Here is a 26903-nt window from a genome sequence, read left to right as displayed (position 1 = left end):
TATCCCAGTTCCTTTCTGTCTCTGTCTACCTATCTGTCTCTAACTCATTTTCGCTCTTGCGCATCTTTTTCAGTTCTCTTTCTGATATCTTTGGTCTCTACCACATTCTCTCTCTCTGTCTCTCTCTCTGTCTCTCTCTCTGTCTCTCTCTCTGTCTCTCTCTCTGTCTCTCTCTCTGTCTCTCTCTCTGTCTCTCTCTCTGTCTCTCTCTCTCTCTGTCTCTCTCTCTCTCTGTCTCTCTCTCTCTCTGTCTCTCTCTGTCTCTGTCTCTCTCTGTCTCTGTCTCTCTCTGTCTCTCTCTCTGTCTCTCTCTCTGTCTCTCTCTCTGTCTCTCTCTCTGTCTCTCTCTCTCTCTGTCTCTCTCTCTCTCTGTCTCTCTCTCTGTCTCTCTCTCTCTCTCTCTCATGTATTCTCTTTGGCCTCCTGTTCCACGGTTCTTCTAATTTAGAAAATAGTTTGTCCCTGGTTTGTGGCCTGAAGCATGTTCCAGCCAGTGACAGGACAGTGCAGAAGTGTAGAACATTCTCTTCAGAACAATAGATTGCAGAATTCTGTAGCTGCCCACATCTTGAACTTTACAATGAAGTCAGAAATAAAAGGAAAGTAGGTGGGTCTTTACTTACGCAGCCTGTACTAAAATTTTGCGTTAGGTTGCCAGGAAAGGGTGTTGAAGCAGCTGGTATGAATGAGTTCAAGAAGGAACTGCATGAGTTTCTGGAAGGGGAGGGAATTGGCAGGGAGGTAGGAAATGTGCCAGAAACGGACTGAGCTGACTTGCACAGTGGCTCAGCTGCCAAAGTGATGTCAGCTCTGTAACTGATACCAGGCTAAACCCTGCTGGTAGGGTGGGACGCAGGGGGGAGGAACTTGGGAGACGAGGGACTGGGAATGAGACATTAGATGGAGGCCCTGTCTGCTTTCCCGGGTGAACACAAAAGATCCCATGGCACTATTTAGAAGAAGAGCAGAGGAGTCCTCCCCACTTTTATTACCAATATTTATTGCTCAAGGAACATCATTAAAACTGATTATCTGGTCATTATCTCACTGCTGTTTGTGGGAGATTTCTGTGCACAAATTGGCTGCTGTGTTTCCCTATATTACAACATTGACCACACTCCAAAAGTACTTCATTAACTGTAAAGTGCTTTGGGATGTCCTGAGGCATTATGTAAAAGTACAGCAGGCAGTGGTTTCCATCATGGAATTTCGATCCTTAGTTGAACAGAAGTAGCCCTTTTAGGTCCTCATATGTTTGTGTATTAAGAACCAGCCTTGACGTAACATTGTTTCCATCAGGAATGAGACAGCTGGATCCTTAGGAAATGAGCTCATTTATCTGTCTGTGTGGGGAAGCAGGAACCCAGTGTCTGGGGAAACAATATGTGTGTGTGGACATCGAGCGTGACGAGGCCAAAATCGTCTCTGTTGCTGTTTACAATGCAGTGGCCCCCACAGACACTGCAGCACAGGGCAAGCTGACAGAGAAAGTCGGAGGCTTCTTTGGCAGAGATCAGCCTTCAGACTTACATGCCTCTTGCTTGAAAAAGAAATGTATGTCACTGTAACCTGGACCCTCTTTTCTCTCTCACTTTCTCTCTCTCTCTTTCTTCCTCCCCCTTTCTGTTCTCCCCCCCCCCCCTTTAGATACTCCACCAACTCCATTATAGTGTGGGTTATATATTATGGCCCGTGCAAGAAAGGCGACCCTCTGTCACCAGTTACAGGCCTCTGGTGTGAAAGTGCCTTTTGTTTAAGGGTATGGTAGCCCTCAGTTTACACATACATGCTCACCCTCACTCTGAGGTAGGTAAGTATTATACACAGTGTCAGACCCAGTGGGCTTGGTGGGGTGGGGGTGTGGTGTGGTCATTGTCCTCTCCCCCATCACCTTGAGGGTGAGTTTTGGAGGCCTGATTCTTTCCATTCCTCCAACCCTCTATCATGGCACCTCTGGCCTCCTGGTTCGGTCTGAGTAAGTCAGCATTCCTCACTTCCTTGTCAACTTGGCAAAATCTCGAGCTCGAAACCAGCTCCCTCTCCACCAACCCTCATCAACCAAACCTCGCTCTGAAACTGGTTCTTGGAGTGAGATGGACAACATTCACATTTCCTGACTTGCTTTTCAACAAACACGACACCTTCCCAAGAAGTGCTTTCAGCCATTTACTTTTTTTTTTACTTCCCCCTCCTCTCTTGGTGTAGGCAGCTGGGGCATATTTTATTACAGGCCTTGCCCAAATGGCCATTGATCAACAGTGAGTCTAGAAAGTGAAGCTGTGTAATTTCTCTGGAGTGAGACTCAAACCCACAAACTTTTCTGACTCCGAGCTGACAGCGCTACCCACTGAGCCATGTCTGGCACAAAGGTGCAGTATCAATGCAAAACTCGCCCGTACATCACCACCTCCGCCCACAGCTTCCGTTACCTATTGTTTTCCTTTTCTGTTGAGGTTGGTGAGATCGCAACCATGCTTTCCCTCATCTCCCTAATGAAATCTACAAGCTCATTACCTCTCAGTAAAGAACAACAAATCTTGCATTTGCATAGCACCTTTCATGATCTCAGGATGTCCCCAAGTGCTTTACAGCCAATTAACTACCTTTTGAAGTGTTGTTGTTGTTGTAATGTAGAAAACACACAAAGCAAGTTCCCACCATCAGCAATGTGATAATAACCGGATCAGGATAAATCTTGTAGAGAACTGACCAGCTCTTCTTCTTAAATGATGGTCTGGGATCTTTTGCATCCACCTGAGAAGGACCTCTGTTTAATGTCTCTTCCGCAAGACAGCGCCTGCGGCAGTGCAGCTTTCCCTCAGTACTGCTCGGGGTGTCGGTCTGCAGTATGGTCTTGATTCTCTGCAGTGATGAGAGTAGTTTGTACCTTTGCTGAATAGGTGTTGTGTGTTGATGTTGCGCTCCTTGCCCCACACCATTCCGCCACCCCAGGTTGATGGGGGCACACACCAGACATCAGTAGGCCACAGCTGTTTTAATTCAGCGCCTGTCAGGGCCTACGCCTGCTGGGAGGACCCATCTGCCACGAGGCAGTCAACTAGGTGGATGCATTACAAAGCTGAGCTGCAAGCATGGCGTGACACCAGCTGCTGATTTTTATTTTTCTGTATGATGTAGGAGTGGGCAGGAGAGCAGCCTGCTGTATCCTGGGCCTGCGGCAGCTGCTGGCAGGATGTGGCTTTGTCTGCTCTGGTCTGAAGCTTTTTGTTGCTCCCACTCAGGTCTTTGCTTGTTGACGCAACTGAAAGTGGTAACGAAACATAATAATCTCACCTTCCACTCCTCTCCCAAAGCCTTTCTGGCACCCTGTCTCTGATCCCACTTCCTGCCCCTGTCCCAAGCCCTGATACAGCAAATACAAAACTATCTTTCCCTTTTTCTCCACCACACCTTTATCTTTCTAAAGATCACATGATGCTAGGCCTCTGGTTACTAGGCCTCAGGATGTTGACATATTCAATGAGTAAACTAAGAAAACTCTCTCTCTCGTACTTACCAAATTTTAACTGCCAATAAGTAATTGAGTTTTTTCCCCTTTCTCCCTTTATTTTTTAAATTTTCATCATTTGGACAGTTCTGTCTTTGGCTTCACTATAACCTGACTCTGAATGAGTCTAGTCTGGCCATGACTGTGACTGGATTGGGATTACCACCTGTCCGATTGTGGGATGTACACTCAATCCAGAAATTTCTAAAGCCCAAAGTCTGTTGTTAAAGTCCGTCGGTCCTTTTACCTGTTGTGTTTATTGTTGTTGTTGTTAATAAGGTTTGCAATGGGATTACACAAGCTGTAAACCAAGCATTAGAATTATAGTAATATAACTAAAAGCAAAATACTGCAGATGCTGGAAATCTGAAATAAAAACAAGAAATTCTGGAAATACTGGGCAGGTCTGGCAGCATCTGTGGAGAGAGAAGCAGAGTTAACGTTTCAGGTCAGTGACCTTTCATCAGAACAGAATTATAGCCTTGATCCAATTTCCTGCCCCATCCCAAATCTAGATCCCAGCCTACCCCACATCCTACCTCTATCCCCAAATCTAATCCTGTCTCACCCGCTGTTCCCAGTTCAGTTTGCTTTCCCCAGCATTTCCACCAACATTGCCAACAGCTGCTCTGAGAATGGAACAGAGGGTGTCAGAGGTTGAAGGTCACAGGTCTTTAGGATGGTGCTTGTCAGCTTGCACCAGCTAACCTGAACTATTTAAACCAGCCAGAGAACTCTGTCATTCACTTGTTATAAGGTGACAAGTGAATGCCGATAACTGATGCTTCAGTGCCTTCACTGCAATTATACTTTCTGCTCGGGGGTGGGGACTGAAGGTGTGTTTGAAATAAGTTTGCATTTCAGTGTAAAGAGGCTGAAGCCAAAGGGTGCAGGAATGAGATCCTTCATATTGTTTTGGGAGCTTTAAAGAAAGAACTTGCATTTATACAGCAGCTTTCACGAACTCAAGACATCCCAAAACATCTGGCAGCCAACAAAATACTTTTTGAAGTGTAGTCACTGTTGTAAGGATTGATGAAGGAAGGGCAGTGGATGTTATCTATATGGACTTCAGTAAAGCCTTTGACAAGGTCCCTCATGGTAGACTAATACAAAAGGTGAAGTCACATGGGATCAGAGGTGAGCTGGCAAGATGGATACAGAACTGGCTCGGTCATCGAAGACAAAGGGTAGCAGTGGAAGGATGCTTTTCTGAATGGAGGGATGTGACTAGTGGTGTTCCACAGGGATCAGTGCTGGGACCTTTGCTCTTTGTAGTATATATAAATGATTTGGAGGAAAATGTAGCTGGTCTGATTAGTAAGTTTGCGGACGACACAAAGGTTGCTGGAGTTGCGGATAGTGATGAGGATTGTCAGAGGATACAGCAGGATATAGATCGGTTGGAGACTTGGGCGGAGAAATGGCAGATGGAGTTTAATCTGGACAAATGTGAAGTAATGCATTTTGGAAGGTCTAATGCAGGTGGGAAGTATACAGTAAATGGCCGAGCCCTTAGGAGTATTGACAGGCAGAGAGATCTGGGCATACAGGTCCACAGGTCACTGAAAGTGGCAACGCAGGTGGATAAGGTAGTCAAGAAGGCATACGGCATGCTTGCCTTCATCGGTCAGGGCAGAGTATAAAAATAGGCAAGTCATGCTGCAGCTGTACAGAACTTTAGTTAGGCCACACTTAGAATATTGCGTGCAATTCTGGTCGCCACACTACCAGAAGGACGTGGAGGCTTTGGAGAGGGTGCAGAGGAGGTTTACCAGGATGTTGCCTGGTCTGGAGGGCATTAGCTATGAGGAGAGGTTGGAAAAACTCAGATTGTTTTCACTGGAACGACGGAGGTGGAGGGGCGACATGATAGAGGTTTACAAAGTTATAAGCGGCATGGACAGAGTGGATAGTCAGAAGCTTTTTCCCAGGGTGGAAGAGTCAGTTACTAGGTGACATAGGTTTAAGGTGAGAGGGGCAAAGTTTAGAGGGGATGTGCGAGGCAAGTTCTTTACACAGAGGGTGGTGAGTGCCTGGAACTTGTTGCCGGGGGAGGTAGTGGAAGCAGGTACCATAGCGACGTTTAAGAGGCATCTTGACAAATACATGAATAGGAAGGGAATAGAGGGATACGGTCCCCAGAAGTGCAGAAGGTTCTAGTTTAGGCAGGCATCAAGATAGGCGCAGGCTTGGAGGGCCGAATGGCCTGTTCCTGTACTGTTCTTTGTTCTTTGTAAGGTAGGAAACGCAGCAGCCAATTTGTGCACAACATGTTCCCACAAACCGCAATGTGATAAACGATCAGATAATCGGTTATTGTGATGTTGGTTGAGGGGTGAATGTTGGCCAGGGAGCAGTCCCCCGCTCTTCAAAATAGTTTCATTGGATCTTTTACCCCAACCTGTGAGGGCAGAGGGGACATTGGTTTAATGTCTCATCTGAAAGATGGCACCTCAGACAATGCAGCACTCCCTCAGTACCAATGTCCCCTCTAATTTCTTTTTGTTGTTGTGTGTGGCCTGTTCATTTCACTGTGTCGTAACTTTACATTTTTTTGAGCGACGGAGCATACACGGTCCCTTTAAAGGGGACAGCTATTGAGTGGCCTGCAGTGCTGCACTAAATTGAGAGCCGGGATTATGTTCTCCAGTCTTTGGAGTGGGATCTGACCCACGACCTTCTGACTCGCAGGCAAGAGTGCTGCTACTGAGCCGTGGCGAAAGCTGTGCAGATAGAACTGGGAACTGTGACCGCAGTTTGGTTTCAATTCATTGCAACTTAATTAATAATTGATGGACTGTGGTCAGATGCAGCCCTTCCCTCAGCTAATTATTTATTAATTAATGAGGCCATACTGCTCCATCTGCTTCCAGTTGCCGTGGGTTGTGGTTGCAAATCCTCGTTGTGAAACCTTGGAGTTGTGCTTTTATTTGTCCCCTCCATAGGCTCCTTGACTGGCCTCCACATGATCATACTGCCCAGTAGCGGGCACCAGGCATGCATTGAAAAGGTGGCTCCTTAGCCCTTCCCTTACCCAGGGGCTGCACTGTCTTCGCTGCCCAGCTGGTCACCCAGTCGGGAAGCGGATGAGGCATAATATTGAAGATGTTCGATGTCTGCCTGAGGATGAGGGGCTGTAATTCTGTCACGAACTCCAGTAGGATGCCTTTTGCTTCAATTTCAATGATTCAGACACCACCATAAACCCTCAATGTATCCAAAAGTGACTACACTTCGGAAAAGTACTTTAGTGGTTGTGAAGCACTTTGAGACGTCCTGAATTTGTGGTAGGCTCTATATAAATTTGTTTTTTAAATCAATCTTGGGATGTAGATGTCGCTGGCAAGCCCAGCATTTGTTGCCCTCTCCCAGTTTCCCTTGAGAAGATGGCGGTGAGCTGCTGCCTTGAATGACTGCATTCCATGTGGTGTAGGTTAGGGAGGGAGTTCCAGGATTTTGACCCAGTGACAGTGAAGGAGCGGTGATATAGTTCCTCTGCAGCTTTGTGTGTGACTTGGAGGTGCTGGTATTCCGTTGTCCTTGCTGCCCTTCTTCTAGGTGGGAATTTGCAGGTTTGGTAGGTGGCTGTCGAAGAAGCCTTGGCGAGTTGCTGCAGTGTATCTTCTAGATAGTACACGCTGTATGCTGGAGGTGAAGCGGGTGGATATTTTAAGGTGGTGGATGGGCTGTGATACCAGTGGACTGCTTTGTTGTGGATGGTGTTGAGCTTCCTTTTTTTTTAAATTGCTTGTAATTTACTGAGAAGATCTTGTACTTGGTGTAAGTTTATCAATGTAGATTCTGTGCAGGGATTTATATTTCATTGTCATTCTGAGGTTTGATCTTGATGTATCCTTTCTTGTGCTCCCACCCCCATTTCCCAGTAATACGTCCCAGTCTGGGCAATTACCTCCTTATTTGAGACAACTATATACAAGTGGCAATAATCCATGGGTGCCAACACTGCCTCCATTTGGCTGGAGTCTGGAACTGGAGATCCACAAATCTTGCCACCACGGAATTATTCCCAGTATTTATTTTCCTTTCCTTCGCTATTGGACAAAATAAAGCAAGGGATCATTATGCAAGTCTATCCTAGAATTCATGGCAGTGCAGAAAGCGCTGTATTCCTGCTGCCGATCTGATAGGCTTAATGCAGGGTTTTCAGATTTGGGATAGCCCATTGTGCCCAAATCCATATGCAGGCTTTCTTTTGCTCTCTGTTGTGAGGAAGCCTGATGCAATAATGGAAAGCAGAAGAGAAAAGTGGAGAATAATGTATTTGTACAGAACCACGAGTCGTGAAGTTCATCCAACTGTGACAGATGGAGTTTCATGTGCGAAAGTGTGAGGTCATCCATTTTGGACCTAAGACAAAGCAGAGTATTTTGTAAATGATGAGATGCTAGGAATTGTGGAGGAGCAGGGAGATTTAGGGGTCCCTGTACAGAAATCACTAAAATCAAGTGAATACAAAAAAAAATAATTAAACGGCTAATAAAATGTTAGCCTTGATCGCGAAGGCGGGAATACAAAGGGGTGGAAGTTATGTTACGTTGTATGGAGCCCTGGTTAGATCACATCTGGAATATACCATTCAGTTCTGGGCACTGCACCTTAAGAAGGATATACTACCCTTGGAGGGTGCAGTGCACATTCATCAGAATGTTTTTTGGCTAAAAGGATTAAATTATGAGGACAGGTTGCCTAGACTAGGTTTGTATTCCCTTGAATATAAAAGATTAAAGGGTGATATAATTGAGATGTTTAAGCTGATTAAAGGATTTGATTGCATAGATAGAGAGAAACTATTTTCCTCTGGTGTGGGAGAGACGAGCACAAAGGGGTAAAACCTTTAGAATTCGTTCAGGGGTGATGCTAAACAGCAGGATTTGCAGTAAGTGAGTGGACTTCATAAGAATATAAGAAATAGGAGCAGAAGTAGACCATTTGGCCCCTTCAGCCTGCTCCACCATTCAATAAGATCATGGCTGATCTAAATGGTGGACTGAACTCCACTTTCCTGCCTGCCTCCCCATAACCTAGTCTAACTCAACCTTCAATGACCCAGCCTCCACTGCTCTCTCAGGTGGAGAATTCCTAACACTAACAGCCCTCAGAGAAGAAATTCCTCCTCATCTCCAATTTAAATGGGAGACCCCTGATTTTGGAACTGTGCACCCTAATTCTAGATTCCCCCACGAGGGGAAACTTCCTCTCGGCATCTACCCTGTCAAGTCCCCTCAGAATCTTAAATGCATACGAGCATGTGAATTAGGAGCAGAAATAGGCTCCTTGGCCCTTCGAGCCTGCTCCGCCATTCAATAAGTTCATGGCTGAACTGGTTACTCCACATTTCCACCTACCTAATTACTTGCTGTACCTGCATGCTTACCTTTTGTGACCCGCAGTACCGCAGCATTCTATCGTGTCGCTCCATGTAAATAATACTTTGCTTTTCTATTCTTCCTGCCAAAGTCAACAACCTCACATTTTCCCACATTATGTTCCATCTGCCAAATCTTAGCCCACTCACTTAACCTATATATATATATATATGCCCTTGCAGGCACTTTGTGTCTTTCTCACAACTTATTTTCCTACCTATCTATGTATAGTCCACAAATTTGGCTACAATACACTTGGCCCCTTCATCGAAGTTTTTAATATAGATTGTAAATAGTTGAGGCCCTATCACTGATCCCTGTGGCACCCCAGTAGTTACAGTTTGCCAACCTGATATGCCCTATTTATCTCGACTCTCTGTTTCCTGTTAGCTAGCCAATTCTCTATCCATGCTAATATATTACCCCCAAAACCATGAGCTCTTCTGTAGTAACTTTTTATGTGGCACCTTATTGTCTTTGGAAATCCAAATACACTACATCTACTGGTTCCCCTTTATTCACCCTGCTTGTTACATCCTCAAAGAATACACAATACTTGTTTAAAGTCTCTGCTATGCCCTTATTTCCCATTATTAATTCCCCAGTCTCACCCTCGAAGGGACCAATGTTTACTTTAGCTACTCTCTTCCTTTTTATATACTTGTAGAAGCTTTGACTGTTTTTATATTTCTTGCTCATTTACTATCACACTCTAATTTTCTCCTCTTTTTGTTAGCCATCCTTTGCTGGGTTTTTTTTGTTTGTTCCTGGGATGTGGGTGTCGCTGGCGAGGCCAGCATTTATTGCCCATCGCTAATTGCCCTTGAGAAGATGGTGGTGAGTTGCCTTCTTGAACTGTTGCAGTCCATGTGGTGTAGGTACACCCACAGTGCTGTAAGGAAGGCAGTTCCAGGATTTTGACCCAGTGACAGTGAAGGAACGGCGATATAGTTCCAAGTCAGGATGGTGTGTGGCTTGGAGTGGAAGTTGCAGGTGGTGGTGTTAAATTTTACCAAACTTTTGACCTATCACTAATCTTCGCAGCATTGTATGTCTTTTCTTCCAATTTTATACCATCCTTAATTAGCCACGTATGGTGCATCCTTCTGATAGTCTTTCTTTTGCAATGGGATATAAACTTGACTGGTTCCACAATCCTTAATTTGATTTTCTTTTTCTACACCAAGGGTAGTGGAGATCTGGAACTCTTATTTTTTCCCCCACTACCCGCCCTCTCCTCCACCCCCCCCCCCCCACCTCCCCAACACCACCAAGCTGTTGAGACTGTGTGTCAACTGAAAATTTCAAAAGTGAGATTGATAGATTTTTGCTAGGCAAGGATATTCAGGGATATGGAACCCTTAATCAGAGCAGACAAGGTACAGATCAACCATGATCTAATTGAATGTCAGAACAGACTCGAGGGGCTGAATGACATCCTCCTGTTTCTATGTTCCGAACTGCTCATGAAAATGAAACAGAGCTGAGTTTGAGAGGAAACCATCCATCAATGCAATGATTCTGAGGGGAGGGAGGATTACATTTATTTAGTGCCTTTCATGTTGGGACACCTCAAAGAGAAAACAAATTACTTTTGAAGTGTAGTCTGTTGTTTTTGTGGGGGAGTACAGCATCCCATTTGGCACAGAAAGCAAACCGGGTGAAGGACCAGTTTAAGTTGGGCCTAGTCTGCTCACACGGGCATTTTGAGCCACAGAGCAAGCTACACAGGTCTGCGGGAGACTTTCTCTTGATACCGATTCTTGGGTTTCCTGAATTTAGTTAGATGCTGATGTCTGCTGCTCTCTGGCCTTTGCAGCGAGAATGTGGGATTTGTATTCCAGCCTTGAACAGCTCCCTTGCTGGATCTATTTAGTCTGTGCCTCTATAGCCTCATCCCTCTTGATCGTCTCTGCATTCCTCCAATTCTCGCCTCTTATGATGGCTGATTTTCATTGGTCCACCAATGCCTTCAGCTGCCTAGGCACTAAGCTATGGAATTTCCTCGCTAAACGCCTCCACCCCTCTCTCCTCCTTTTATGACAATTATCCTTGAGACCTAAAATAAAAGCAAAATACTGCGGATGCTGGAAATCTGAAACAAAAACAAGAAATGCTGGATTCACTCAGCAGGTCTGGCAGCATCTGTGGAAAGAGAAGCAGAGTTAACGTTTCGGGTCAGTGACCCTTCTTCGGAATCCTTGAGACCTACCCTTTTGACCAAGCTGTTGGCCACCTCTTGTAAAATCCCCTACGTGGCTCAGTGTAGAATTTTGTCTGAATACTCCCATGAAACACCTTGAGACAGCTTTATTAGGTTCAAGGCGCTATATAAATGCAAGTTGTTGTTGTGCTGGCGGTGCCTGCTGTTATCTCAGTTCCCATGACTAGGCAGATTGGACCAATTCGCTGCTTATAATCCTCCTTCGCTGACAGATTCCTTACTTTGCTGAGGATGTGATGCCCCTTTAAGTCTTGGGGAAGGGGAAGGAAGCTAAGAACTTTCTATTCTCCACTGGTGGAAGCTGACTCCTGGGGGCTTGGCTACAGGGGGAGGTTTTCTTTATATCGGAGGGTGGGGTCTATTTTCCCCACAGTTCCTGCCTACACGCAGAGAGCATTTCCCTTTCACCGAGGCCCTTTCTGTGGAAAACATTAATGCATGTCAATTACCTGCAGCTGGGATCATTTGATTTGAGTCATTTTGTTTTTTTTGTTTATTTCCTAGGGAAAAGAGAATCTGGATTAAATAGTATAAGTGATCACATTCTCTGTGTTGTTAGTACAAAGGGCTGATTATCCTTGCATGGTACAGTAATCAAACCATCTCAATTATGTCAAGATGAGGCCTTTTGTGCAATCATCAGATGATTTCCTAGGGAGCAGGCAAGTCACAAAATTAATAAAACTGCAATTATACATTTACTAAACTCCCATTCAACTTATTAAAGGCAGTGCCATGCTTTTGTGGTCTATCTCTTGCCTTCCCAATGCAGCACATTCCTGTGTGTGTGTTTTTTCCTGTTACATTGTAGAGTTTGTCTCTAAGTCAGAAGGTCATGGGCTTAAAGCCCACTCCAGGGACTTGAGACAAAGTCTTGGTTGACACTGCCAGGGCAGTTCAGAGCAAGTGCGGTACAGTCGAAAGTGTCACCTTTCAGATGAGACAATAAAACGGAGATTCCTGCTCCCCTATCGGGTGGATGTAAAAGATCTGTGACGTTATTCGAAAAACAGCAGGAGAGTTCTCCTGATATCCTGCTCAATGTATCTCCTCCAAATAGCATCAACAAAAACAGATAATCTGGTCATTGTCACATTACTGCTTGTGGGATCTTGCTGTGCACAAATTGACTGCCTTGTTTCCGACATTGCAACAGTGACTGCATTTCAAAATTGGCTGTACAGTGGTTTAGGGTGTTCTCATCTGTATCTCTTTTTTTTGTATGTGTGTGTCTTTCACTCTTTGCTGGGGGGAGGCAGTGGCATTGTGGTGATGCCACTGAACTAGTAATCCAGAGGCCCAGGCTGATACCCTGGTTCAAATCCCACCATGGCAGCTGGTGAAATTAAATTCAATTAATTAATAAATAAATCTGGGATTGAAAGCTAGTCTTAGTTTCATGTTACCATTACTATCATTGATTGTTGTAAAAAAAAAACATTTGGTTCACTAATGTCCTTTTAGGCAAGGAAATCTGCCGTCCTTACCTGGTCTGGCCCACATGTGCCTCCAGACAAAAGCAATGTGGCTGACTCTTAAATGCCCTCTGAAATGGCCTAGATGGACATTCAGTTCAAGGGCATTTAGGGATGCTGGCCTTGCCAGCGATACCCACATCGCATGAACGAATAAAAATAAATCTCTGGCTTTTTCCTGTCTTCCTCCCCCTTTGTTTGTCTCATTCTCTCTCCTTTGTGTTTCTCTATCTCTTGTCTCCTGGTTTCTCGTTTGTGTGTGTCTCTGTCTCATGCTCTCCTATCTGTCTGTCTCTATCTGTGTGTGTATATATCTGTATCTGTCTTGAGCTCTCTCTGCTCTCTCTTCCACTCTCTCATTTCTTCTCCCCACTCTCTCTCTCCCTGACTCAGTAAAGCGAGAGTGAGCTCAGCTCATACCCTGACCATGTACTGTGAATTGCTATTGTCCGTCTGATCTGCTCATTCCCTCCAACAATGGGCATTTCACTGAGAGTAGTATCATATTCTGGACAGGAATGTGGCAGCTGTCCAGCTTACACGATCAGTGGTATTGTTACGCCTTTTGGCACTGAGCTTGTTTGTCATTGTTGCGACCAGTTGAGAAAGAGGTCTAGGGTTTCCTTTCAGCCTTCACCTGGTCTTAATGTAACAGGGTTTAATTTTAAACACACCGTGTTTTTAGCTCCCCCTTGGTGAATCCTTGTTCACCGCTTTCCAATTATAAGGCAAAGAAACCAGCACAAACATGCTTTGTTAGGTTTAAAGATGAAAAGTTGAAATTTATTAAACTTAAACTCTAATTTGGTTAATGCCTACAGATACACAACACACCCACGCTAGCATACATACGCGATACACACATGCAAATAGAGACAGAAAAGAGCAGAAGAAAAATAAAGTGGAAAGGTTTGAGGCAATATCTGAAGAGTTGTTGTTACGGTTCTTCGAGCTCGCTAAAAAAATAAAAAATAATTTTTTTGTGTTTATTTTATTTGATCTTAGTTTGTTCAGTTTGCCTACCCACTGTTTTTTTTCATGTTTGTGCTTGTGGCTGTTCAGTTTTCAGTCCATTAACCCTATCTGTACCTATCTATACTAATGCTTTGTCTTTCAGCACATTATTAACATATTGTTTGCCTTTGCTCCATGACCTTCTGGTTGGGTATTCTCTGTGAACTTGTCCTACCAACACCACCTCCTTTGTTATCTCTTGCCCCACCCCGCTTTACTTGCTTAAAACCTTTTACATTTCTAATATCTGCTAGTTCTGAAGAAGGGTCACTGACCTGAAACGTTAACTCTGCTTCTCTCACCACAGATGCTGCCAGATCCAACCACCATCTGTTAATATGTAAATATCTTTACCAGCCACGGCTGATCTGTTTAACAAGTCCTTTCTTCACTCCAGTAACAGTTTAAAATCAATGTTCATGACAAAATTAATGTGCCTCATTCTTGGCAGGTGGGGGCCCAGCATGACAGTCATTGAAAAGAAAGAACGAGCTTGCATTTATACAATGTTTTTCAGAACATAGGCCATTCAAAACCACTTTACCATTGTTGTAATGTGTGGGGATCCTGCAGCCTCATGGTTATGCTGCTGAACTAGCAATTCAGAGGTCTGGGCTTATGATTGGGAGGCGTGGGTTCAAATCTCACCATAGCAGCTGTGAAATTTAAATTCAGTTAATTAAATAAATCTGGAACAAAAAGCTAGTCTCGGTACTGGTGACCATGAAACTACAGACTTGTAAAAACCCAGCTGGTTCACCAATATCCTTTTGGGGAAGAAATCTGTTGTCATTGCCCAGTCTGGCCGATATATTACTCCAGACCCACAGCAACGTGGTTGACTCTTAACAGCTCTCTGAAATGGCCTAGCCAGCCCCTCGGCTGTATCAAACCGCTAGGGAAAACTGTAATAATAAAACTGGACAGACGACCCGGCATCAACCGAGGCACCGGACAAAACAAAGGCATACCCTGCCCGGACAACCCAACAAAAAGCTCGCCTCACAAGCATTTGGGAACATAGTCATACTCACAGATTGATACCTTTCAGCAAACCTCCCTGACTCCTCCCACTGACAGGACAGACCTACCAGAGGTGGCAGCACAGTGGTATATGGCCGGGAGGGAGTGGTCCTGGGTGTCCTCAGTATTGACTCTTAGACCTCATGAAATCTCATGGGATCAGGTCAAACATAGACAAGGAAATCTCCTGCTGCTCGCCCTCAGCTGATGATGAATCCATGTTGAACACTATTTAGAAGAAGCGCTGAGGGTAGCAAGGGCACAGAATGAACTCTGGGTGCGGGAAATTCAATGCCCACGAGAGCCTCCATAGCACCACGAGCAGGCCAACTCTTGAAGATAAGGCTGAAGTGTTTGCAACCAACTCCTAAGAAAAATTTTAAGAAATAGGAGCAGGAGTAGGCCATTCTTCCCCTCGAGCCTGCTCCACCATTAATAAGATCATGGCTGATCATACTGTGGCCTCAACTCTAATTTTCTTCCTGTTCCCCATAACCCTGGACTCCCTTGTCTATCAAAAATCTGTCTAACTCTGCCCTCCCAAACAGGAAACCCCCACCCCAGCCCCTTTCTACCCCCATCCCTTCCCCCTAGTCAGAAGTACCGAGTGGATGATCAATCTCGACCTCCTTCTGAGGTCCCCACCTGAATAGATGTCATCTTCAGATAATTAGATTCACTCCACGTGAGTGCACTAGATACAAGAAAATCTATGGGCCCTGACAACATCGCAGTTGTAATGCTGAAAACTTGTGCTCCAGACCTAGCCGCGCCTCTAGCCAAGCTGTTCTAGCACAGCTACAACATTGGCAGCTCCCTCATAAAATGGAAAATTGCCCAGGTATATCCTGTCCACAAAAACCAGAACAAATCCAATCCGGCCAATTACTGCCTCATCAGTCTACTCTCAATCATCAGCAAAGTGATGTAAAATGTCATTGACAGTGCTATTAAGCAGCACTTACTCACCAATAACATGGTCACCGGGGCAATGACCATTGAAAAACGTGACTGAGCCTATCCAAATTTATCTCCCAATGGACCATTTGAGCCAGCTGGCCTAACAGAATTTCAACTTGTTGTTCTAAGCTGATCTCTTGAGGTGAAAGTTCAGTATATGACCCACAGTTCCACCTAGTTCCTGTAGTATAAGGCTCTGAAAGGGTTAATCTTGAGAGAGTGTAAAGAATACTGCCCACCATGATGATGTAAGAGACACTCGAGTACAGATGCAGCATGGCTGTTGAAGTAGTGACACAGGCGAGTGTGGTGTACATAGTTATTCAATAAAGATTGATGTTTCACTGCTACAGACTATGAATATCTCTGGCCAGATTTAAATAAGGTGGCAGCATACAGAACCCACATATAACCATTCCTATGCATGTGACCTCCCAGCAAAAACAACTTGCATTTGTATAGTGCCTTTAACGCAGTAAAGTGCCCCAAAGCACTTCATGTGAAAGGAGGGTAATGATAATACAAAAATTAACTCAGCCAAAAAAGGAATTGAGACAGGTGAGCAAAAGCTTGGTCCAAGAGGTGGGTTTTAAGGAATGATGTAAATGAGGAGAGAGACAGAAGGGTTTAGAATTGGAAGAGTGCAGAGATCTTGGAGGGTTGGAGGGCTGGAGGTGACAGAGATAGGGAGGGGTGAGGCCATTGAGGAATCTGCAAACAAAGATGAGAATTTTAGAATTGAGGCATTGGTTCCTGGTCTGGCAATGTAGACCAAGGAGCATAGGGGTGATGGGTGAACAGGACTTGATGCGAGTTAAGATACGGATAGCAAGGATGTCAGACTTCTGACCCTCACGTTTACATTATAAAGAATGGTTAGTAAATTCACCATTTCCTATGTTCACTGATTACTGTCCATTTTTGTTCCCAGCAGACTGCCAGCAACCGTTGCAACCAGAAAATGGCGGCTTCGCATGCCACCCCTCGCCCTGTGCCAGCTTTGTGCCCAAGACAGTCATTGAGTACTTCTGCGACGAGGGCTACACACTGAAGGGAGACTACAAGTACCTGACCTGCGAGAATGGAGAGTGGCAGCCCGCAATGGAGATCAGCTGCAGGCTGAACCCAGGTCAGTGCTGGGGTCACTTGCTAGAACTTGGAGTTGCATAGAAATTGCACCTTTTCATGGCCTTTGGCTGTAAATCACATTGGGACATTCCATGAATTACTTTTTGAAACTGTAATGCAGGAAACAAGGCAGCCAATTTGCGAACGACAAACTTTCGCAAGCATAAATGAGATCATATTCGCCAGGACATAGGAGAACTCCCCAAATCATCTTTTGAATTGTGCCATGGAATCTTTTACGCCCAGCTGAAAGGGTAAACAGGGCCTCGGTTTAATATCTCATCTGAAAGATGGCATCTCTGACAGTGTAGCAGTTTCTCACTACTGCATTGGGAATATTAGGTTGAATTATGTGCTCAGGTCTTTGGAATGGGACTTGAACCCAGGGTGGTGGGAGTGTTAGGAATGTGAATGTACATTGTTTTCCTTGCTAGTTCTCGGGATGTGAGCATCACTGGACAATCCAGCATTTACTACCCATCCCTAGCTGCACGTGTACAATGGAAGGGGTTGCAAGGCCCCTTCAGGGGTCAGTCATTTTGGTGCAGGACTGCAATCATATAAGGCCAGAGCAGGTAAGGACATTAGTGAGTTTCATGAAATTGCTTCATTTACACATTAATTCCCCTGAAACTCACCACAGAAAGTTAAGTCTGGTAATTAATAGCGCAAGTCCCATTTTAGCGACATTACAATTGTTCTGACTGCTAATCAACCATTCTGGCCCAGAAAATGAACACTTGGAACAATTCACAATCTGAAGGAATGAACTTCTAGGAGATTAAAAAAGAAGTCAATTTTTAAAAAATTCTTCTTTCTGTCTTTTTTTCTCGCTTAGATTGCAGTCTTTTTTTCCCTTTCTCATTCTGTACCTTATTTGATTCTAGCTCAGTTTGAGTTGGATGGTCTCACCCATCCATCCCTGCCAATATAGTTTGGGTTAGATGGTCTTTCCCATCACCTGCCACACCCTGGTACAATTTGGGTTTGATCATCTCTTTTTCCCCCTGTGCCCCATCCCAGTCCAGTTGGGACGAAGGTTGAAGGAGGTACCGAGTCTAGTTGCTTGAGTTTTGTTGGCTGCACATCTGTCTTGAGACTGTCTTGATCACCTCAGGTTATGGGTATGGTAGCATCGTGCTAATGTTACTGGACTAGTCATCCAGAGGCCTGGACTAAAGATCTGGTGACATGAGTTCAAATCCCACCTTGGCAGCTGGGAAATTTAAGTTCAAATAATTGAAGAGAAAATGTGGGATAAAAAGCTAGTATCAGTAATGGTAACCATGAACATAAGAACATAAGAACTAGGAGCAGGAGTAGGCAATTCAGCCCCTCGAGCCTGCTCCGCCATTCAATATGATCAAGGCTGATCTCATCTTGGCCTCAACTCCACTTTCCTGCACATTCTCCATAACCTTTCAACCCATTTCTAATTAAAAATCTGTCTATCTCCTTAAATTTCCCCAATGTCCCGGCATCCACCGTATTCTGGGGTACTGAATTCCACAGATTCACGACCCTTTGAAAGAAGTAATTTCTCCTCATCTCTGTTTTAAATCTGCTACTCCTTATCCTAAAACTATGACCTCTCATTCTAGTTTGCCCCACAAGAGGAAACATCCTCTCTATGTCTACTTTGTCAATCCCCTTAATCATCTTATATACCTCAATTAGATCTCCTGTCATTCTTCTAAACTCCAGAGAGTGAAACTACTGGAATGTCGTAAAAACCCATCGTGTTCACTAATGTCCATTTAAAGGAAGGAAATCTGCTGTCCTTACTGGTCTGTCCTATAAGTGACTCCAGATCTGGAGCACTGTGACTGCCTCTGTAGTGGTGATGTTGGGAGTGGCATTAAACAGGAAATTAGAGATTCATGCGATAAAGGAACATCTGTAATTATGGGTGACATTAATCTGATAATATATATTGGGCAAATCAAATCAGTCACAATACCGTAGAGGAGGAATTCTTGGAGTGTATACAGAATGGTTTTCTGGACTAATAAATTGAGGAACCAACTGGAGAACAGGCCATCCTAGACTGGGTATTGTGTAATGAGAGAGGAATACTTGACAATCTAGTGGTGCGAGACCCCTTGGGGGCTAGCGACCATAATATGATAGAATTCTCCATCAAGATGGAGAGTGACATAGTTGATTCTGAGACTAGGGTCCTGAATCTTAATAAAGGAAACTAAGAAGGTATGAGGCGTGAGTTGGCCATGACGGATTGGGAAACATTACTTAAAGGGATGACGGTGGATAGGCAATGGCAAACATTTAAAGAGTGCATGACTGAACTGCAACAATTGTTTATCCCTGTCTGGCGCAAAAGTAAAACGGGAAAGGTAGCCAAACCATGGCCTACAATGGAAATTAGAGATAGCATTAGATCCAAGAAAGAGGCATATAAATTTGCCAGGAAAAACAACAGACATGAGGATTGCGAGCAGTTTAGAATTCAGCAAAGGAGGACCAAGGGAATGATTACGAAGGGGAAAATAGAGTACGACAGCAAGCTTACGGGGAACATAAAAACTGACTGTTAAAGTTTCTATAGGTATGTGAAGAGAACAAGATTGGTGAAGACAAATGTAGGTCCCTTACAGTCAGAAACAGGAGAATTTATTATGGGGAATAAAGAAATGGCTGACCAACTAAATGCATACTTTGGTTCTGTCTTCACAAAGGAGGACACAAATATCATACCAGAAATGTTGGTGAACACAGGGCTTAGTGAGAGAGAGGAACTGAAAGAAATCAGTATTGGTAGAGAAATGGCCTGATGGTACGCATCCCAGAGTACCTAAGGAAGTGGCCCTAGAAATAGTGGATGCATTGGTGGTCATCTTCTAAGATTCTATTGACTCTGGAACAGTTCCTACAGATTGGAGGGTAGCTAATGTGACCCCACTATTTAAAAAGGGAGGTAGAGAGAAAGTAGGGAATTATAGACCAGTCAGCCTGACGTCAGTAGTGGGGAAAATTCTAGAGTCCATTATCAAAGATTTTATAGCAGAGCACTTTGAGAACAGTGATAGAATCGGGCAGAGTCAGCATGGATTTACGAAAGGGAAATCATGCTCGACAAATCTACTAGAATTCTTCGAGGATGTAACGAGTAGAGTTGATGAGAGGGAGCCAGTGGATGTGCTTTATTTGGACTTTCAGAAGGCTTTCGACAAAGTTCCACATAAGAGATTGGCATGTAAAATTAAAGCACATGGGATTGGGGGTAGTGTATTGCAATGGATAGAAAATTGGTTGGCGGACAGGAAACAGAGTAGGGATAAATGGGTCTTTTTCCGAATGGCAGGCAGTGACTAGTGGGGTACCGCAGGGATCAGTGTTAGGACCCCAGCTATTCACAATATACATTAATGGATTTAAATGAGGGAACTAAATGTAATATTTCCAAATTTGCAGATGACACAAAACTGGGTGGGAGGGTGAGTTGTGAGGAGGATGTAGAGAGGCTTCAGGGTGATTTGGACAAGTTGAGTGAGTGGGCTAATGCATAGCAGATGCAGTATAATGTGGATAAATGTGAGGTTCTCCACTTTGGTAGCAAAAACAGGAAGGCAGATTATTATCTGAACGGCTATAAACTGAGAGAGGGGAATATGCAACGAGACCTGGGTGTTCTCGTACACCAGTCGCTGAAGGTAAGCATACAGGTGCAACAGGTGGTAAAAAAGGCAAATGGTATGTTGGCCTTCATAGCGAAAGGATTCGAGTACAGGAGTAGGGATGTCTTGCTGCAATTATACAGGGCCTTGGTGAGGCCACACCTGGAATATTGTGTGCAGTTTTGGTTTCCTTATCTGAGGAAGGATGTTCTTGCTATAGAGGGAGTGCAGCAAAGGTTTATCAGACTGATTCCTGGGATGGTGGGACTGACGTATGAGGAGAGATGCGTCAGTTAGGATTATATTCGCTAGAGTTCAGAAGAATGAGGGGGGATCTCATAGAAACCTATAAAATTCTAACAGGACTTGACAGGGTAGATTCAGGAAGGATGTTCCCTATGGTGGGGGAGTCCAGAACCAGGGGTCATAGTCTAAGGATACAGGGTAAACCTTTCAGGACTGAGATGAGGAGAAATTTCTTCACCCAGAGAGTGGTGAACCTGTGGGAATTCGTTATTACAGAAAGCAATTGAGGCCAAAACTTTGTAGGTTTTCAAGAAGGAGTTAGATATTGCTCTTGGGTCTAAAGGGGTCAAAGGGTATGGGGCGAAAGTGGGAACGAGCTACTGAGTTGGATGATCAACCATGGTCATAATGAATGGTGGAGCAGGCTCGAAGGGCCGAATGGCCTACTCCTGCTCCTATTTTCTATGTTTCTAAGTACTCTTAGCTGCCCTCTGAAATAGCCTAACAAGCTGCTCAGTTGTATTCAAGCAGGCAGCTCACCACCACTTTCTCAAGGATGATTCGGGATAGGTAATAAATGCTGGCTTTGCAGGTGACGCTTATATCCAGTGAATGAATTAGGAAAAGAAAAGGCACATTCTTCTGTCGGGCTAAATTTCTCTCTCGCTTCAGGGTTATCCCAGAGGGAAAACACAATCCCAAAGCTTTTCTTCCCAGTTGTACCTTTTATGGCTCTGACTCTGAGCCACTCTTGGTCCTTCAGTTATTATAATCCTGCTTTCTCAGATTCTCGCATGAACTCAAAAGAAACACATTCAGTAGGACTGGGTGAAGGGAGACCAAAAATGACCCTGAAATTTTGCACAGAATCATAGAAACTTACAACATGGAAGGAGGCCATTCTCCCATTGAGCTTGTGCTGGCTCTTTGAAAGAATGGTTGCGCTTGGTCCCACATTCCCACTTTTTGTCCATGACCCTGTAGGTTCCTCATCTTCAAGTATCGGTCCAAATCCCTTTTTAAAATTATTTATGGAATTAGCTTCCATCACCTTTCAGGTAAAATGTCCCAAATTCTGAAAACTCCTAAGTGAAAACATTTCTCATCTCAGCTCTAGATCTTTTTCCAATGATTCTGAATCCATGACCTCTAGTTATTGATCCACTGTCCAGGGGGAATTTTTCTTTTCCTATTTACTCTTTTGAAACCTCTGTTAAGTCCCGTCGTAACCTTCTCTGTTCCAAGGAGAACAGTCCTAACTTTTCCAACCTCTCCGCATAATTGAAGTCCCTCATCCCTCGGAACATCCTATTAAATCTCCTCTGTACACTTTCTAATGCCGTTACATTTTTCCTGCTGTCCAGCTGAGGCCTAACCAGTGATTTATAAAATTCTAGCATGCTCTCTTTATACTGAGGATTAGTATCTGCTTCAGGATTGCTCATGGATTCCACTCACCAGCAGCTTCAACTCGCTGGCCTGCAAATTTGGGCACTAACTGATCTACTAAGCCATTATGGCGGACAGGAAGCATGCATACAGTTCCGGCCGGAAGTCTGCCAGCCGCCATTTTGGGACAGTTAAAAGAATAGGATTCCTTTTACCCAGGCCTGAAGCAGGAGTTGAGTCCTTTGCATATGCAATTATGGGGTCTAACACCTGTTTGAAGCCTCCACTTCAAAATTGGTTTTCCCTGAGGCAGTTAATGCCTTCCCACTCGGGACAAACCAGGCCCAGGGTTCAGCCACTAAAAACAAGGTAAGGTTTTTTTTTAACCCATAAACATACCTAAATGTGGAGCTCAGAGGAGAATGAGTGCTCCTCCTGACCTCACAATCATTCGCCCAAACCTGGGCCCCGAGCCTCCCCAGACCCACTTACCTGAGGATCGTGTGATGCAAGCAATGGCCTGACCTTGCACCCCTTTTTGCTGTATCCATTATAATGCCCATTATCGGGGGGTGTCTTGGGCCTCACCATTCGAGTTCAGGGCATGCAGCCTTTCCTTCACTCCCACGTGGGCCTCAAAAATGGACACACCTGGATTTCTCTGCAATTGCTGTGAATGGGATCAGTCTACCAGAAAATAGATTGGGTGTGGGTGTTTATATTCTTAGATGTACAGAAAACCCCTTCTGCCTGATTTACACTTTATATCTGATTATTGTGTGCATTACATTGTCAATTCCAGCCATGGATGCGATTTACACAGAGTATCTCAGATTATTGGGTACATGACATTGTTAATTCTTACAGATGTTGAGAAGGCACGCTCATTCTGTTTAACCTCCTCCATTTAGATAAAAATACAGAGGCAAGTATTGGAGTTCCAACACTGTCGATAGTTGCGTCCACTGCCAGCTCTGTCGCCCTGATCCTCCTCCTAGTAGTTTTATTTGTTTTACTGCAACCAAAACTGAAATCATTTCACCACAACAGGTGAGTGAAGAACGATTAAGAGTCTGGGACATATTGGGGAGGAGGGGAAGGGGGGATTGTATGTCTGGGACATGGGGGAAGGGGGGATTGTATGTCTGGGACATGGGGGAAGGGGGGATTGTATGTCTGGGACATGGGGGAAGGGGGGATTGTGTATCTGGGATGCTTGTGTTGGAGAAAGGGGGATTGTATGTCTAGGCCACAGGGGGCGGAGGGGTGAGGGGTGAGGGGGGGATTGTGTGTCTGGGACATGCGGGGCTGGGGGGAGGCGGGATTGTGAGTCTGAGACACTTGCAGTGGAGGGAGCGAAGATTGAGAGTCTGGGACAATGGGGAAGGGGGCAAATATTGTGATTCTGGGACACTTGGTGGGGACAGGGGGGAAATGGTGGAAGTCTGGAACTCTTATGGGTGAGGGGGTCAGGGAAAGGAAAGCTTGTGAGTCTCTGACACTGTTATGGAATCAAGGTGGGTGAATGGTGTTAAGACGCATGTCAATCATGATCTAGTGGCCTACTCTTGATGTTCCTCAAGGTTTCCTGAAGTCTGGGCCAATGTGAAAGGCCTGTTGGGCTTAACAATGTGTGTGTCTCTGTCCCCAGGCGAGATCAGGGAGTGTCGGGGGATCAAGTATCCATCGTAGTGGATGGGGTTCCTGTGTCACTGCCCTCCTATGAAGAAGCTGTGTACGGCAGTTCGGGCGCTGCCATCCCACCTTCTGGCTCCCGGGTACAGATTGTCTTGGCGGAGGGGCTGGTTCCAGGTGAGGAGACTCCAGAGGAGGACGCTTGCCACAGCAGAGGTGCTAACAACTGCCCGGAAAGCCCCAGGGGTGCTGAAGCCCATTGCAGTGGCAGCCGCTCAGAGACTGTTCTGATTCATCAGCCTGCCCTCTCCTCCCCTGCTCACTCCCTTGGATCCACACTGAGGCTGTCTCGGGCTTCGGACACTCAGGACTCTGAGAGCAGCGACGTACAGAGCCTTCTGTCCCTTGCCTCCCCTGTGGGATCTGCTGATGGTAAGCAGGCGCCTCCTACAGGCCTTATCTTTTTGTAGGTCTTTGACTGAATAAGTGGAGGATGAATTGGGTGATGCAGGAAGTCCTAGGTGGGAAGAGTTTGGATAACAACAACAATTTGCATTTATATATCACCTTTTAATGTAGTAAAACGCCCCAAGGCACTTCACAGGAACGTTATCAGACAAAATTTGACACCAAACCAAATAAGATGATGTTAGAAGATGTGACCAAAAACTTGGTCAAAGTGGTAGGAGCATCTAAAAGGAGAGAGAGGAGGCAATGTAGGGAGGTTCAGGGAGGGAATTCAAGAGCTTAGGGCCTGGGTAGCTGAAGGCCCGGTCACCAATGGTGGAGTGATGAAAATTGGGGATGCTCAAGAGGGCAGAATTGACGGAATGCCGAGCTCTTGGAGGCTTGTAAGATCGAGGCATTGTCGGACTGGGAGCCAATGTTGGTCAGTGAGCACAGGGGTGATTGGTGAATGGGACTTGGTGTGAGTTAGAATATGGATAGCAGAATTTTGGATGAGCTCAAAATACACTCCTGTTATTGAGCTACATTGCTCTCGTTTTCACCATCTTTCACTGCCCTCCAAAAGTTCTGGGAGCCACTTCTCACCAACCCAGTAAAGCTCCCTCTACACTGTTCCATCAAACACTCCCAGGGCAGGTGCAACACATGTTAGATACAGAGTAAAGCTCCCTCTGCACTGTCCCATCAAACACTCCCAGGGCAGGTTAGATACTGAGTAAAGCTCCCTGAAAGGAAAAAAGGAAATAAAACTGGTTAGATACACAGTAAAGCTCCCTCTACACTCCCATCAAACACTCCCGTGTTAGTTAAATTGCTCGGTTCCTCTCTACAAATTCTGGTTGGCTCTAGAATGAGTTGCATGCAGAGTAAATTCCCTTCATTGCCTCAACATCCAGCCCAACATCAGATGAGCATTCACATTGGACCAGGTTGGCATTCCCCTTCCCACCAAGGGGTCATCAAGTTAATGTGGAGTGTGAGTGAGCAAGCGATAGTGTTCTTAACAGAAAGCAGAGGAGACCAGACTTTTATGCAGTCACTCTCTCTGCTGAAATGCTTCGCAAATCATGAACTACATTTGACCCAAACTACTAATGGTGAATTTGAATGGGGACAGTTAGATTTCTTGTCATTTAGGGAGAGCTTGTCTGAGTCCACACATATACCATTCCTGAAATCCATCAGATTGGGCCATCTAGGGTTAAATCTGGGCGTTGACTTTTTGGGGTGCTTTTATTTTGGTGATCTCATTGACCATTGGAATGTCATTGTATTGGGGATCACCTTCATACACTTTTTGTTCACCTTCCCCCAAGTGCCACACATCACACTCAGCTGTTACACAGCAAATGAGTGCTGGGGTTGAATCTTCCTTTCTGGTACTGAGATGTCCTGCCCCACCCCTGTCTCTAGATGCCACCCATCTTGTTGTCTGCTGCCCATGTGAAACCAGCTCAAATACAGCCACATCTCTTCAAGGCATTGGTTGCTCTTCAAGCACATGTTCAGTTCAGCCTTTTCTGGTGATACAGTTGGAGTGCAGTGAGGTCTGGCATTTTCTCTCTCTGCTGGCTTCAATGGGCCTTGTGTTTGTCGAATGCTGACTAACTTACAATACAGGGACCTTCTGTTTATTGTGTTTCTCCGTCCTTCACTTAATTGAAGCTCCATTTTATACGGAAGCTAAACGTAAAAAAACAAATTTCCTGCCGAGGCACACTCTCTCTCTCTCTCTCTCTCTTTGTCAGTCTATCTTTCTCTCTGCCTCCCACTCACTCCCTGTGCCTCCTTCTACCTCGATCTCTCACTCTCTCTCTGCCTCCCACTCTGTGTGCATCTCTCTCTCTCTCTGCCTCTCTATCTCTTCCCGAGTCCCTCTCGTGCGCGCTCTCTCTTTCCCCAACTCCCTCTCGCGCTCACTCTCTCTCTCTCCCCCCGACACCCTCTCGCGCACGCTTTCTCTCTCTCCCCGACTCCTTCTCGCGCGCGCTCTCTCTCCCTCTCTCTCTCTCTCCCCGACTCCCTCTTGCGGTCTCTCTCTCTCACTCTCTCTCTCCCCGACTCCCTCTCGCGCACGCTTTCTCTCTCTCCCCGACTCCCTCTCGCGCGCGCTCTCTCTCCCTCTCTCTCTCTCCCCGACTCCCTCTCGCGCGCTCTCTCTCTCTCGACTCCCTCTTGCGTTCTCTCTCTCTCTCTCCCGACTCCCTCTTGCGTTCGCTCTCTCTCTCCCCGACTCCCTCTCGCGCGCTCTCTCTCTCTCTCTCTCTCCCGACTCCCTCTCGCGCGCTCTCTCTCTCTCTCTCTCCCGACTCCCTCTTGCGTTCTCTCTCTCTCTCTCCCCGACTCCCTCTTGCGTTCGCTCTCTCTCTCCCCGACTCCCTCTTGCGTTCGCTCTCTCTCTCTCCCCGACTCCCTCTCGCGTTCGCTCTCTCTCTCTCCCCGACTCCCTCTCGCGTTCGCTCTCTCTCTCTCTCCCCGACTCCCTCTCGCGTTCGCTCTCTCTCTCTCTCCCCGACTCCCTCTCGCGTTCGCTATCTCTCTCTCCCCGACTCCCTCTCGCGTTCGCTCTCTCTCTCTCTCCCCGACTCCCTCTCGCGCTCGCTCTCTCTCTCTCCGACTCCCTCTCGCGCTCGCTCTCTCTCTCTCTCTCCCCGACTCCCTCTCGCGCTCGCTCTCTCTCTCTCTCCCCGACTCCCTCTCGCGTTCGCTCTCTCTCTCTCTCCCCGACTCCCTCTCGCGTTCGCTCTCTCTCTCTCTCCCCGACTCCCTCTCGCGTTCGCTCTCTCTCTCTCTCCCCGACTCCCTCTA

At 45.7% G+C, this 26903-nt stretch overlaps 1 protein-coding gene across 3 annotated transcripts in view; it reads left to right on the top strand.

Moving 5' to 3' along the window:
- LOC137373939 (sushi domain-containing protein 6-like) overlaps nt 1–26903 on the top strand; it is a 60321-nt gene that overhangs the window by 17260 nt on the left and 16158 nt on the right. For 2 of the 3 annotated variants that reach the window (XM_068039596.1, XM_068039594.1), the window contains exons 3-5: nt 16526–16723; nt 22904–23042; nt 23644–24059. In XM_068039596.1, the coding sequence (XP_067895697.1) occupies nt 16526–16723; nt 22904–23042; nt 23644–24059 (753 nt within the window). The remainder of the gene's footprint in view (nt 1–16525; nt 16724–22903; nt 23043–23643; nt 24060–26903) is intronic. The other variant, XM_068039597.1, reaches the window with a different exon arrangement.

This window comes from Heterodontus francisci, chromosome 9, assembly GCF_036365525.1.
Source record: "Heterodontus francisci isolate sHetFra1 chromosome 9, sHetFra1.hap1, whole genome shotgun sequence".
NCBI classification, from domain to species: Eukaryota; Metazoa; Chordata; class Chondrichthyes; order Heterodontiformes; family Heterodontidae; genus Heterodontus; species Heterodontus francisci.
The sequence above is the reverse complement of the archived record's forward strand: the minus strand, read 5'-3'. Positions and strand labels throughout refer to the sequence as shown.